Genomic DNA, 14,230 nt, shown 5'->3' with positions numbered 1-14,230 from the left:
CTCTGACTCACTGTCTCAAGAGAAAGCTCCCCCATTATTCCTTGACTACCTACGTAGGTAGGTACCTTTCCAGACTCAGTAAGGTAAGGCAAAGCACTAGGTACCTCAGCACGGAGGAGGTACTGTAGCTTGGTGTTGTTTGGTTGCCCCATGCCAGCTCCCCAAGATAAGGCGGTCCAGCTACACAGTTGCCAGCCAAGCTTCTCATTCTCACATTCAAGACGTTCGACCAGACCAATCAGCATGATCTACCATCGTCCATTTCAATTGCTGTGCATAGTCTGTACGAATCGGGCAGTTATGCAACAATAACAAACCCTGATCGATTATATACCGAGATCGCAATAGTGGTTACTAAAAACTCATGATATGTCTCACTTCGAGCTGCCCGAAGCTTCAAACTTATCTTTCTATTTTATTGCAGTTTAACACTCATTAGGTGGTCTCTTGGTACAGGGTATGTGTAACACCAGGGTACATCATGATGTTATCAATCAATCAGCTCAGACACGCAGAGAGTAAATCCTTCACATTTACGAAATTTATCATTTTTCGAATACGTTCTTTTTGTAATACCTGGTGAAAATACGGATACCGAATCAGGGTTAGAAGACAAGTGGTTGACTGTACATCTAAAACACGGCAGCCCTATCTTACGTTAGTACTAAGACTGGTAATTTTTTGGAAGAGTTTGCTCACCGAGGTAGTGCTCCAGTTTCGTATTTCAAGGTTCATTTTGGCCTTTGATACTTTTGTTATAACAAAGGAAAGAAAACCTCCAAATCAACTGGAAACTTAAATGTCCCCCCTCGTTGCGTCAGGCATTCTGTCAAATACCTCATTGAGGCTAGAAAATGTCGTAGAAAACAGTTCTTTATCATCAAGCTGTGAGTCCGATGTAGAAAGCCCGAGAAAATCCAAAATGAAGAATAAGAGAGCGAAGAGTCATCTCAAAAGGGACCAGAAGACAACGAACAGGGATAAGAACCAGAACTAGAACCAGGTTAGCCGGGAGATCAACCTGGCGATCATAGACCCGAGTTGATATCAATTAACCATACACCCCTTGTTGCGTTTCACTAATATCCTGGTAGCACCAAGTACTCATCAAGAAAGTATTCTCGCACAGAATCATGTAGCCGCACAAGGTCACCTGGAGTCGGCAACCAAAATAGCAAGCCTGGATAAAGAAAGTGTATTCTGGCCATACTGGAAAGCAGAGAGAGGCAACACAGACTAACTCCAATGCATAACTGGTCTAGCCACTCAAGAGAGATCTGAGAAGCAATTCTCAGCATATATATAGAGTATGTGTTGGTATATACTGCAGTGACAAGCCTTCCGTGAGCTGTATCCATGCATCATCTCGCCGTTTGAACCAACAGCAGGAAGGGCCACTCGTTGATCTTGCAAGCTCCAACGCAACGCTCGAGGGCATGTTAACATCTGATGGCACCTGAAGAGAGGTGTCGGCCAGCCATGAGATGGTCGAGGCCAAGAGTTGAACTACCTATGTAGGCGAGGTGAGACGAGGTTGATACTTGATGGTCTCTTGCATTGGTCTTCTCAAAGGACTTCGTACCTCACTGTGACCTCCAAGATAAAGCAGGCTCTGGAAACACGGGGTAATTACCTATATACCTCCAAAAGGGCGGGAATATTGTCCCACCCTCGAGAGAGACAAAAATTTCATACTGACCCTGCGGTCATTGTTACTAGACTTGGGCTATTACGTGAAATATGGTAAAATGACTCGCAACTGAGCAAACAAGCAATATCTATATCACCAGCAAGGCTGCCAATATCTTCTTAGCCAGAACAACTTCGTGGCGATTGTGTATCATGTGTCAACACTGAAACTCATTCTACTGCCTCTTATCTTCAACCACCGTGGGGTTACATTTGCTCTCGTTGTTAAAGTCAGACATGTAATTAATGCAGGGAAGCCATCCTCGTCCTACATATAGCCACACGGGGGAGAAAGAACGTGGCCTGAATACAATTAGTTCTATTTCGTTGCCTTACCTTAGACCTACTGATAGGCCGAGAATAGATACAAAGATCCACCACATGAGGCATCTGATACTTTCCAACCTACAAATCCCCCTCCCCAGTGTTCACCTCAGTCCAGTCTGGCCCAAAATACCTTGGGAAGCCAAGCATAGAACGTCAGAAACCCTGCCATTCAATTGTAGGTATGTACCCCACGATTTCAACCATCCTCTTCAAGAACCAATCACAGCATAACGCCGGCTGACGCCACCCCCCCTCTATCTTAGCCTCAATCCGGGGTGAAGGGAAGCTCTCCTTCTGTGATAATCTCTTTTTTTTATATTTCTTTTATAGAAGAGAGAACCGCCGCAATCGCAATTGGGTCGCAATGGGAAACTCTCGCTTCTCATTCTCCCCACACATACGGGGATGCAGTCCTTTTTACGTTAGCTGTCTGAATCTGGCCTAAGCTGGTGGAAAACGGCGGCATAAGGTAAGGATAGTTAGTAGGTAGTTACCTTAGTTAGGTTGCTTTGAGCTCCGTGACCTCGGCCGTTTAAATTCACTATCAATGCTTCAGTGGGGAATGGATACTACCTTACCTGGAAAGGCGGGGGAACTTGCTCTGCTCTATCATGATATTGGGGATTGAAGCTGAAGAAACCACCTCCATAAAGGCTCATTCCTGGTACTACATAACGTAGACCGATAAGTATAGATACGGTACAGCTCCCGACTTATCTCACAACTTCATGAGACCAATTGATATCAGATACTAGAAAAGATCCAACCTTATCATGAACAGCTTCCCCTCTTTACAACAACCACCCACTGGGTTTATCTCCAGTGGATCCCACTGTAACGTTTGTAGGAGTTTAACACAGCGCAGCGTAAGAAAACGTAAGGCGTTTATCCTGATGACAAAAAGACTTGGGTAAGTTTAGCATAGCTCGGTGAACGTTTAGTACGCCTTAGATCAGATTGGATATTTCTGACATCTTGCGTCAGAGGTTTTCTTGCTCCTTCTAACCTTAGGCGGGGGAGTGACAGAGCCGAGTTCACAGCGGGGTTCTGGCCTGTGCTACCTTACCTAGCCAAGCCCCATGCGAAGGCGCCAAAAGAGCTCCAGCTCCCTTGTCGAGTTGTCACTCGTTACCCAAATGGAAGCCCGTTTTGTCTCCAACAGCGGCTCGTCTGCTCATGACCTAACTAATTCTCTAAAACCCCCTCCACACTCACTCTCTCAGCAATATCCATCCATTCCTCTCGCGCCCAGCTCCCTTTGCGCCGAACATCCTCACCTTTCATAGGTAAGGTAGTCAGTCGATCTCTCCCGGAAACTGCCAGCTTTGGCCCTCGCCATTATCATCATGGCCAACCTCCCATCGCAACATCCCACCCTCTCTCTCCATCTCTCCGACGTCACCCTCACCCCGCTCATCACCTCGGCCTCGTCGCAATCGCACCTCGAATCCCTCACAGCCCTCACTTCAAGCGCCCTCTCCTCCCAGACCGCCGCTCAGCGACTCGGCCTCGGTCGCCCCCAACGTCTCATGGTTGAGTACCCTGATCGTGGGCCTGTCGTAATACACTCATATCTTGATCCTCGCGACGCTGTCGATACCGCTACCAACAACGCTGCTGCGACCGCCTCTAGCCGCCCGGGTTCAGCACCTGGGTCAAGCCATGGCCCCGACTCTAGAGCACCTCGTTCTGAACCTGCGCCGCCCCATGACGACCCGCGATCCGAGGATGCGGCCCCGTTGCTCGTTGGTGTGGTCGTCGCAGGGTCCGCAGATGAAGCGAGAGAAGCCCGCCGCGCATCAACAAGGCTAGAGCGCGTGGGAAGAGAATTTCAAAGGGAGTGGGCTGCTGAGAGCAGCCAAGAGCGCGCAAACGACGAGGGTCAAGAGTGATCAGGCTGCAGAAATACCCACCAGCTGGGGTGGGTGCTTGTCGTTCATATGACATGATGAATTACATTTACGAAGCGATATAATGCGATGCGATGCGATGCGATACCACCAACCAAAGTGAGGGAACGACATAAAAGTGCTTAGCAAGGACGGGACAAAAGTTTTGGCGCCTTGGATTGTCATCTTGTTCTCTGATGATGCAATCGAGTTTCGATAACACGTGTGATGAGACGGAGAAAAGTCTAGAGAGTAACTATGGGTTTACGTAGAATGCCCTCACACAAGAAAACAGTCTTCGAGGAAGATGGTATTGGGACGAAGGCACACGCAAGCGCATGATTTGGCATTTGGGTTGATGATTTTAAGCCAGCAAAAGTTGCCTTGACTACATAGATGATTAATCCCCTGGCAGGCAGATACCACACATGATATCACAGCGCGAAATGGCTCACTCAAGTCAAGTTATTTGTTCTAAAAGATTCTGTTCCATCTTGTAGTACGTGTCTAAGTTGCTATAAATCCACAAAACCTTGCTCCCAAGTCCATCGCCGTCACTTGCATAATCATTCTGTCCGGGCTGGTATCCTCCCGGTATTTTTATTCTTATCCTTCGTTTCTTTTTGGTCGTTATTATCTTTGATCTAGATGATCTGCTGGAAAGCACGGTTGATAGGGGATCGAATGTTGGGGACGTCCTTCCAGAAGTCGATGGTAGCGACGGCGCGCTTGGCAATGCCCTCAGGGGTGAACTCGAACTTCTACAATGGGGGTTAGTCACATATTTTATCATGTGTAAGCAATCATCGATGAAACTTGCCTTGTAGACATCCTTGTAGGCACCAGAAGCACCGAATCGGTTGATACCGAACTGCTCGTGAGTGTAACGCTCCCAGCCCATAGTGCTCATGACTTCAATGGACAGAGAAGGAATGCCGTCAGGAAGGACGGACAAGCGGTACTCCTTGTCCTGGAGGTCGAAAGCCTCGAAGCAGGGCATGGAGACGATGCGGGCCTTGACGCCCTTGTTATCCTGGAGATACTTGGCAGCATCGACAGCAATGGAAACCTCGGAGCCGGTGGCAACCAGGGTGATGTCGGCACCCTCGACCTCACGCAGGACATAACCACCCTTGGCGGCCTTTTCGATAGTAGAACCCTCGAGTTGAGGAAGGTTCTGTCGGGATAGGGCAATGATGCTAGGGGAGTGCTTGGCGGTCAAGCAGACGTAGTAAGCCCCGCTGGTCTCATTACCGTCGGCAGGTCGCCAGACGAGGCAGTTGGGGAGGGCGCGGAAGTGAGCGAGCGTCTCAATAGGCTGGTGGGTAGGACCATCCTCACCAAGACCAATAGAGTCGTGGGTGGCAACCCAGATGGTGCGAACACGCGAGAGAGCGGACAGACGGACGGAACCGGCAGCGTATGAGACGAAGTTCAAGAAAGTACCGGAGTAGGGCAGGATGGTGCCGTAGGCAGCGAGACCGTTGAGAATGGCACCCATACCGTGCTCACGGACACCATAGCGGACATATCGGCCAGAGTAGTCACCGAGACCAGTGGACTTGGGCTGAAAGTCGACAGCCTCCTTCCATCGGGTCAGGTTAGAGCCAGTCAAATCGGCGGAACCACCGAAGAGCTCGGGAATGACGCTCTCGACCTTGCTGAGGACGGTCTCGGAGAGCTTTCGCGAGGCAATGGCAGGGTCAGAGGGGGTGTAGACGGGGAGGCTCTTCTCCCAGCCCTCGGGAAGCTCGCCAGACATGCGGCGGACGAGGTCAGCGTGCTCCTTGGGGTACTGCTCCTTGTACTTGGCAAAGAGCTGGTTCCACTCCTGCTCGCGAGCGGCACCTTCAGAAGATCGCTTGCCGTAGAAGTCATAGACCTCCTGGGGAACGGCGAAGCTCTCGTCAGGGTTGAAGCCCCACTTCTCCTTGAGCTGCTTGATATCGTCGGCCTTGAGGGGAGAGCCATGGACACCGTGGGTGCCCTGGTTCTTGGAACCGAAACCAATGGTGGTTCGGAGCTGAATGAGGGTAGGCTTGTCAGTGACGGATTGAGCCTCCTTGATGGCAGCCTCGATGCCGGCAAGATCGTGGTCACCGTCGTCGACCTTGACGACGTGCCAGCCGTAGGCCTCGTATCGCTTGGGGACATCCTCAGTGAAGGCCACAGCAGTGTCGCCGTCAATGGTGATCTTGTTGTCGTCCCAGATGGCAATAAGGTTGCCAAGCTGGAGGTGACCAGCCAGAGAGGAAGCCTCGCTGGAGACACCCTCCATCAAGCAGCCATCGCCGAGGAAAGTGTAAGTGTAGTTGTTGACAAGAGGGAAACCGTCCTTGTTGAAGACAGCTCCGGTATGAGCCTGGGCAATGGCCAGACCAACAGCGTTGGAGATACCCTGGCCGAGGGGACCAGTGGTGACCTCAACACCGGGAGTATCGTGAGCCTCGGGGTGACCGGGAGTGCGGCTGTCAACGGACTGCGGAATGTGTGAGCAAGCAAAGATTAGAGCTAGAGTGAGCCACATACTCGGAAAGCCTTCAAGTCATCGATGCTGAGATCGTAGCCGAAAAGGTGGAGGAGAGCATACTGAAGCATGCAGCCGTGTCCGTTGCTGAGGCGCAAAAGGGTCAGTCATGGGCACATTTATTTACGTGTAAAACAAGACAAAACTTACGAGAGGACGAAGCGGTCACGGTTCAACCAGTCGGGGTTCTTGGGGTTGAAGTTGAGGAACTTGTTGAACAGGACGTGGGCAACGGGGGCCATTCCCCTGTGACGACAATATCAGTGTGTTGTTCTCTTCGCTCAGTTCATCGAAGGGTGGTGAAACTTACATGGGAGCACCAGGGTGTCCCGAGTTGCTGTGAGCAGTCGCATCGGCCTGTTGACAGCTCGTTAGTACTCATGTTGTTCCGGGGGGGGGGGGGGAGGGGGTTGTTCATAGTGAGAGTATTGAGAAGCTGGTAGGTCAATGGAGCACAGCAAATCCAAGGACAACAGCTATGAGGCCAAGTAGTAGAGTTCTCTTGAGAATACTGTCCTCATCACATTGTTGCGCGTCTCGTGTCTCATCTCTCATAGTAAAATGGCGGGGCAGCCGTGGCGGGGTAATAAAAGCCAATTCAGCTGCGCAGAGCTCGAGAGAAACGACAACAAAGTAAAGCATAGCAAAGTAAAGTAAAAGGAGGGAAGCTTACCGCAAGGACACGGATGGTGTTGATGGCCTTCTGATCAATCTCGCCGTAACCCATTTTGAATATGTATATGAGTATTTGGTTGTATGGAGGAGAAGAAAGGAAGAGGAAAGGAGGAAAAAAAAGAAGAAGAAGGAGAGGGTGAGGTAGAATGACGGAAAGATAAACGGAGCCAGCACCTTGCCTTGCCTTGCCATCCACGTCTGACGTCTACCTACGATGCTCCTGTCTTCGCTCTACAGTACTAGCACCTACCTACCTAAGGTACCTTACCTTACAGTACCTTTACAGTGGGAGGTGGAGGGGTCGTGTCATGAATTGTTTAGTGGTCTCCATTTTTCTCTGCCAAAAATTCGACCGGGCGATATCCCGCGAAGGTGTTGCTACATGATACGAAATGAGGTATAGTACATACTGATTGATGTTTCCTAGGATACACGATGCTACTGATAGAATTGAATATCAAAGTTCAAGGTATTCAGCTCTCACCGAGAAGTATAGTGATGACTACCTACATAGGAAGTCCCCCTCATTCCTCTCATGATGGATGTCTGATGCCCACCTTGGGCAGCCGAAGCTCTACCTACCCAAGACGTCAAAAGTTTCATTGCCTGTTGCATCCATAGATACCCTAGTATGTACTGTACTTTGTTGAATCGGCCTCCCCAAAACAGGTAAGCCGCCATATTCACCTTGAGAATCATGACCCAAAACTCAGATTCAAGCTCACCAAATACAGAGCGTCCGCTCCCTCCGCTCCCTCCGCCGTCGCCGCCGAAACGAGGTCAGTGTGGCCGGCGACACGCCGAGTGGAGTACCCGGTGGGGGACAGTTTTGGGCTGTAGGGGAGGATGAGCCAGTGACGCCAGGGCGCCCAGGGTGCTCAGGGTGCTCCTCCCCGCTGTAACTGCAGCTTGCACCTCCCATCTCGTGAGAGCTGTTGACACGGGCTGAGGCTTGTTGGCTTGATAATGAGTACTAATGCAATTCAATTAGACTTAGTCACGGCCCTGGCTTGCCCAAAGCCCATTCATAAGCACCGGATCTACTGCGTGCTCCGGATGGACCCAATAATTAGGTTGACTCTCAGCAACTTCGTTGATCTTGGAGGTCCTCACTTGTGGACCCTACTTTTCGTCAGCATGAACCCCATGGCTTCCAATGGATGGATTGGATCTCCATAGTTAACAGCGGCACTTGGACTTTAAAAGTGGCCATTGGAACAAATAGGATCATCGCTATCTGCTGTGACGTCGATTTGGCCACTTCGTCATTGCCAGAAAGATTCTTCTGTTGGCATCTTCTTGGCCATGATGTTAAATTTTCATGTCAGCCACAGTGAGATGGTTGCAAGTAATGGAGGTCAGGGTCAGGTAAGGAAAGGTAATAAACACCAGATATTGGCGCCGCTGACTACCTAGGTAGCCAAATGATTCCACGCCATATATTTCCCTCAGTCCAAAACCGCAATAGCTCCCGTGTTTTGTCCTTGAGTCTGATCAAATTAACCGGCCTGAATCGAAATAGGCAAAAAGTATCCAGACGGGCGGACAATCTAGAAACTCGAGAGACTCAATTGAATTGGTACGCCTAAAAGACACCCCCACGAGGGGTTCTAGAGGGGCAACTCCGATCGCTCTCAGGTGTTGAGTCGTTTCGGATACCATGCCGTACCAGTTAGTTTAACAGGTGCGCTTATTAATGAGAGGATCAAAGGTCGGACGGATCAGGATCAAAAGTCACGATGTGCTTTATCCGCGTTGAGCGAGCTAACCTGGGTGACATATCCGACTCGGGCTGTTTTGGGGGTAAATATTTAATTGATGGGGAGCGATGGTCGGAGAGAAAACAACCAAGCTGTTCTCTCATCTTCCGAAAGGTGTGGTAGAGGCAACACCCTTGAAACCAATGAGGAAAGGGATGAACTATGTTGGTGTTTATTATCAATGATGCCGTAACTGCTGATGAATGATATGATGTTTCTATGTAAGAGCTCCGGCCCCGAGTGAAAACTCTCCGTAGCGGCCGGCCACCATGACCAACTAACTCTCTGTGATAGACAGAATGTGATATGATAATATTCACGAGATTGATTGCTAACACGACAATGAATGCATTATCCAGCCCCGTACCCCGAATAGCCGGCATATCCATCCATCCTCGCCCCTCAAGGGAAGAAATGGAAATTACCTACTCCGTACGTACTACCGGTAAGTAACCTTACCTAAGGTAGGGCGGCCATGATTCCAAAGTGGGGGTTTTCGACCTCATCGGTAAACTATGTCCGATCTTTTTCTCCCAGTATCAATCAATCCATCAATCAATCAATCCAACCACCAACAGACGGACGATATCTACGATATTGGTATTACCCACCAAACCAATACAGCCAATGAGCTAGCACCAGGTGCAGGTGAAGAGAAATGGTCAAGAAAACGGGCCCCTCCAAGAAGACTGCCCCTCCAAAGCAAAATTCCAGTTCAAAGCAGAGCTCCAAGAAATCGCCTGTCCTGCTAGAAACTTCTTCACCAGCCCTACAAAGTGAAGAGCAGCAGCAGCGTCTTCTTAATATCTTCTCAAGTGCTTTCAGCAATGTTCTGACTTCAGCTGATTTCTCAAGGTTGCTTCAGGAGATAAAGCAAGCCTTGTTTAATCGAGAATTCGCTGCCGCTTTCGGGAGAGAAGACTACCTCGAAGCCTATGCTGCTCGATGGAGCCCCACGCGAGCATTATGCTATGCTGCTGTGTTTCTCAGTATCAAGAAGCACCTTGACGGGATTTTGATTTCCAAGGAAGAGACGGAGGATGACACAAGTATCACCAAGGAGCGCTCAGTATCACATAAAGAGATCACTGAATCAACCCAGGATGATGCAAATGACAAGCTTGAAGGGGCTGAACTAGAAACCTTTCAGGATCTCAAACTTGACAGTACCTCTCCTCGGCGCAGCGCCACTCTTCGAATGTTGTCCGTAGGCGGCTGTGCAGCTGAGCATGTTGCCTTTGCCTCTTACCTCCAGACAACTGCTACAGATGGCCATCTGACCCTTCTCGATTCGGGCCCATGGACGACGGTCATTTCTCTTCTCGAACCCATTACCGTCAATCCTCCGCCTATTTCAAAATATGCATCCACAGCACGCCAGGCGGCCAATCGCTCACTGCTGGAAAAGAATCAACTTTCACTGGACGTGGTCCAGCGAGATGTCCTGGATCTTGACATGGACTCCCTTTCAGCGCAATGTGCCAATGGCAGAGTACCAATCATCTTGACTCTGCTCTTCACACTCAATGAGCTGTACACAACAGCAGGTATCGGCAAGACGACCAAGTTTCTTAAGAGTCTTGGGCAGGTCCTAGCATCTGATAGCTTGGTCCTCGTAGTGGACAGCCCAGGAAGCTATTCCGAGGCAGCTTTGGGTAAAGAGAAGAAGAGATATCCTATGCAATGGCTTCTCGATCATACCCTCATAGAAACCGAGACGCCTGGATACTCCTGGGAAAAACTACAGTCGGACGACTCCATCTGGTTTCGTCTTCCAGAAGGCTTGTCTTATCCAATCCCGCTCGAGAATATGCGCTACCAGATGCACTTGTACCGCTTACAGAAGCCATGATTTGAGGAAAACAACAGCTGGAGAATTATCGTGATATCTATGGTCTGCATTATTTATAACGTATTATATGGGGATAGATCGTTTATGCTGCTTCTTTGATGGCGGGATCTATCAAGCCCACACCATCTTCTTGAGTGAGTGTCCTAGCTGTTCTAACAGCCCTGTGTTCTTCTTGGCCTCCTCTAGAGAAATGATGGGGCCGGTCTCGATAAGCCTCTTCCTCTCTTCGCCCGGATGCTCCGCCTGTCTCTCCAGCGCCAGCCGCTCAATGTCACCGCAAATGGTGGAAACCTGCTGAGTCTCTGTCTGCGTAGGGCCATCATCGCCCACAATAGCGACAGAGGAATCCACATTTGTCGCCTTGAAGACCAGGCGGCGAACGCTCGGTGACGAAGCAGACGAGGATTTGCTGGTAAGCAAGTTGGCTAGGCTGGCGGGAATGCTGGCATCCTTTTGTTCGGTAGCAATCTCCTCACCTGTCATCTCGCCGCGACTTGAAAAGGTTCGCGTGTTGGTCCTGCGGATGTCACTCTTGCCAGGGCTATATGTCACCACAAAGCCGGCGTTCCTAATCTCGTCGATGTGGGAAAGGGAGATGGTGGATGTAATATAAGTGCCGTACTTGATGCCTGTGATGCTATCGAGCTCGACACGCTCAAAGGATGATACCTTGTCAGACTTCCAGTCAAAACGGCATGAATAGAGAGCTGTATCTGTCAATAACAGAACAACCTCTTCGAGCGGCCAGGACTTGATAGCATCAGGTGTAGTAGGACTCAGGAGAACCCAGCCGCCGTGGAACTCTTCCTTCTCATCGGCTATGACTCGCTTCTGGCATAATTCGACGGCCAGTTCTCTCATCTTGATGACGGATACCGCTGGATCCTTCGTCATCATGTCACTCTCAAACTCTTCGAAGATTTTGGCTGTTACGTTGCCGAGGAGGAAATCAATGGCTGCTTGGCTGAAGTAGTCGTTGACCATGCTGACTTGGTTAGCAAGAGGTTGAGCCATCAAGAAGGGGGAATTGGAATACATACCCACTATAGTATCTAGCAAGACCGAGACCCAAATCATTCAACGCACCACGATAATCTCTCTTCCGCGTTCTTGTGTAGTCGCCCTTCATGGCTGCTGTCGATGCGTACTGTTTTGACACAGCGTCGCCATTGTCCGCCCAGAGGGTGTTGAACCAAGAAGTCACTTGATCAGACTGCGCGCTCATGTCAAACCCTTCCTCCTTGAGTTGAACTTCCAGCATATGCTTTGCGAATGAACTCTGGCAGACGTTGGTTCGGTCAAGGCAGTCCATACAGTTGGTTCGGAAAACACCTTGCTGTCGAGCCAATTGCTTCCCGTCCGCTTGAACAGTGCTTCCAAAGCCCTCGATCTTGTCCCTCAACTGATCTAACAGCATGCTGACATTCTCAAACTTCATGCCTCTACAAGCAGCATGGAAATCAAACCATTCGAAAGGTATCTTTTGATCTTCGCTGGCATTCTTGTTGATTTCTTCCACGGCTGTCTCATATGCAGAACCGATGATGGACTCGACCCCATGCTTTTCGACGAGATTGATTATCTGCAAGTGGCCATAATTCCTGGAAAGACTTTCGAAATGACTGCGACACGCAGCTTGATTGGCCTCCTCGGAGTGTTGCCGAATAGGAGTAGGTTTGAAAGCATATGGCGACTGTGTGAAGAATAGGGGAATGCTTCCCCTAACCTGCAGAAATGAGTATATCTTTGAAGATGGGTCCCACGTTGGTGTAGAAAGAAGCTGTTCGGTTTCAACCATATTCGCAACAAAACCATCCTGATCAATGCCACGACGCAGATACCGCAGGCCAGCTCGTTTTGTGGACCGGCGCGATATCACAGTGATTAGATACTTTCTTTCCGAAGAGCCAAGGTCTATGGATGCCCTGGAACTTAGCATTTGTGGAGAAGCTTGCAGCTCTTTTGAAGATGAAAGATTGGAGAGTTCGACGGAATCCTTGCCGGTATCATCGCTCTGGGGAGGCTGACTATCGACGATGAAGGCCCTCTGTCCAACAAATCCTTGAATCACCGGCAATGCTAGAGAATCTTGTCCGCTTGATAGGAAAGGTTTCATGAGATTCCGGTTCCAAAAGAAGACCTCGTCTGCCTGGCTGTGGAGAGGGCGCTCGCTGTTCGGGGGTATCGATCCGTCACTGAGAGAGCGAGTGAGGTCGACGTCGTAAGAGAAGTAGAAACTCCGCGATGAACCAAAGAGAACATGGGCGGTTCGCAAAAGCTTTGGCAATAATTCGGGCTCTTTGGGCACGACCTTATCGAGCTTCTCTTGTGTATTCTCTGAGGACGACTCAGTCGCAGGAGCATTGTTTTCTGGAACCCTGGATGAATTGCTCAAACCCATATTCCTCTTTTGATCCAGAGTCCAGCCACTTCGGCTGAACCAACGTTGGGCAAAGCGCCCGTAGCTGCCCCTCCTGCGAATGACATCTTCAGCGACACGGCTTCTAGCCGACCCAGGCCTTGCATCTTCGTCCTCAACAACGGCGTCTTCTACTTCGTCTGACGTTCTTGAGGGCAGTTCAACATCTTCATCGCTGCTATCACTCTCGTTCCCTGAGTCTTGTGCTTGGCGTGACAGGTGGCCCGAGGTCCTCCTTATTGATTCTTCAGCGCTAGCCTTGGATGTGCATGGTGTAAGGGCGACTTCGGTAACGACATAGATGGGGTGGCCGCAGATTTGTGCGACTTGTTGGCGCCGTGTAATAGTCACAAGATAATTCAACTTCGAGACTGCAATAATGCCTACAGTTGTCGCGTCCGTCAGTCTCGAGTCTTACATGCCATAAGCGCGGGGCCATGTCGTGTCATACCAATCACTCCAAAAGCTTCAAAAGAAGAATCTGGCTTAGAATCATCAGGGACATGTTCACGCGGAACATGAGAGATTGAGGCGTCGCCATATTTGAGTCGAACTGGCTGAAAAGGTCGTTGGCCTTTGGAAGAGAGTGGCTGTATTATAAGCCCATCTATCGCTGCGCAGATGAGGAGCTTGCGAGCAATGGATGGCATTGTGCGGGGGGCACGTAGTTCTTACCGGCGGCACTTGGTAGGCATTCAAGGATGAATCCAGGGAAGCAATATCAGGAATTGGCGATCTAAAAAGAATAGACACAGACGAGACAGGTTACGAAGAAGCTGCAGGAGGAATTGGGGCAAGCTGCAGCTCACCCGAGAGACGGGAAGGATCGAATCCAGCGACTATTACTAGGTACACTTAATATGACCGCATCAGTTCACTCAATTTTTTTTGGTGGTGGAGACGTCATAGCCTGGCATTTCACTGCATCCGTTAGAGCATAGCGCGGAATAGCCGCCGACATCGCATTCGCATTTCGAAATTATTTCGATATATCCACTTTGGCTCGTTTTCGTATTGGGCTCCAGAGATGCTTTGGTTTCGCCAAGATAGACAGTTGATATTACTATTATACCCAGGAGGACTCAATGCCGT

At 49.8% G+C, this 14,230-nt stretch overlaps 4 protein-coding genes across 4 annotated transcripts; 2 read left to right on the top strand and 2 right to left on the bottom strand.

The window, feature by feature from the left end:
• Positions 1–3,362: 3,362 nt before the first annotated feature.
• J7337_005696 (uncharacterized protein) lies at positions 3,363–3,908 on the top strand (the record flags this gene model as incomplete). The annotated part of the gene is made up of 1 exon (XM_044823370.1): positions 3,363–3,908. The coding sequence occupies one exon, from the start codon at positions 3,363–3,365 to the stop codon at positions 3,906–3,908; it is 546 nt and encodes a 181-aa protein (XP_044681861.1).
• Positions 3,909–4,549: 641 nt separating this feature from the next.
• On the bottom strand, positions 4,550–7,159 carry J7337_005695 (uncharacterized protein; the record flags this gene model as incomplete). Its single annotated transcript, XM_044823369.1, has 6 exons — positions 4,550–4,666; positions 4,687–6,384; positions 6,435–6,519; positions 6,583–6,678; positions 6,743–6,789; positions 7,106–7,159. The coding sequence occupies 6 exons, from the start codon at positions 7,157–7,159 to the stop codon at positions 4,550–4,552; spliced, it is 2,097 nt and encodes a 698-aa protein (XP_044681860.1).
• Positions 7,160–9,525: 2,366 nt separating this feature from the next.
• J7337_005694 (uncharacterized protein) lies at positions 9,526–10,719 on the top strand (the record flags this gene model as incomplete). Its single annotated transcript, XM_044823368.1, has 1 exon — positions 9,526–10,719. One exon carries the CDS (start codon positions 9,526–9,528, stop codon positions 10,717–10,719), a length of 1,194 nt encoding a protein of 397 aa, XP_044681859.1.
• A 111-nt stretch (positions 10,720–10,830) lies between these two features.
• J7337_005693 (uncharacterized protein) lies at positions 10,831–13,788 on the bottom strand (the record flags this gene model as incomplete). The annotated part of the gene is made up of 3 exons (XM_044823367.1): positions 10,831–11,704; positions 11,760–13,509; positions 13,590–13,788. The coding sequence occupies 3 exons, from the start codon at positions 13,786–13,788 to the stop codon at positions 10,831–10,833; spliced, it is 2,823 nt and encodes a 940-aa protein (XP_044681858.1).
• Between the last annotated feature and the right edge of the window lie 442 nt (positions 13,789–14,230).

Source organism: Fusarium musae, chromosome 4 (assembly GCF_019915245.1).
Source record: "Fusarium musae strain F31 chromosome 4, whole genome shotgun sequence".
In the NCBI taxonomy this organism is placed as follows: domain Eukaryota; kingdom Fungi; phylum Ascomycota; class Sordariomycetes; order Hypocreales; family Nectriaceae; genus Fusarium; species Fusarium musae.
The sequence above is the reverse complement of the archived record's forward strand: the minus strand, read 5'-3'. Positions and strand labels throughout refer to the sequence as shown.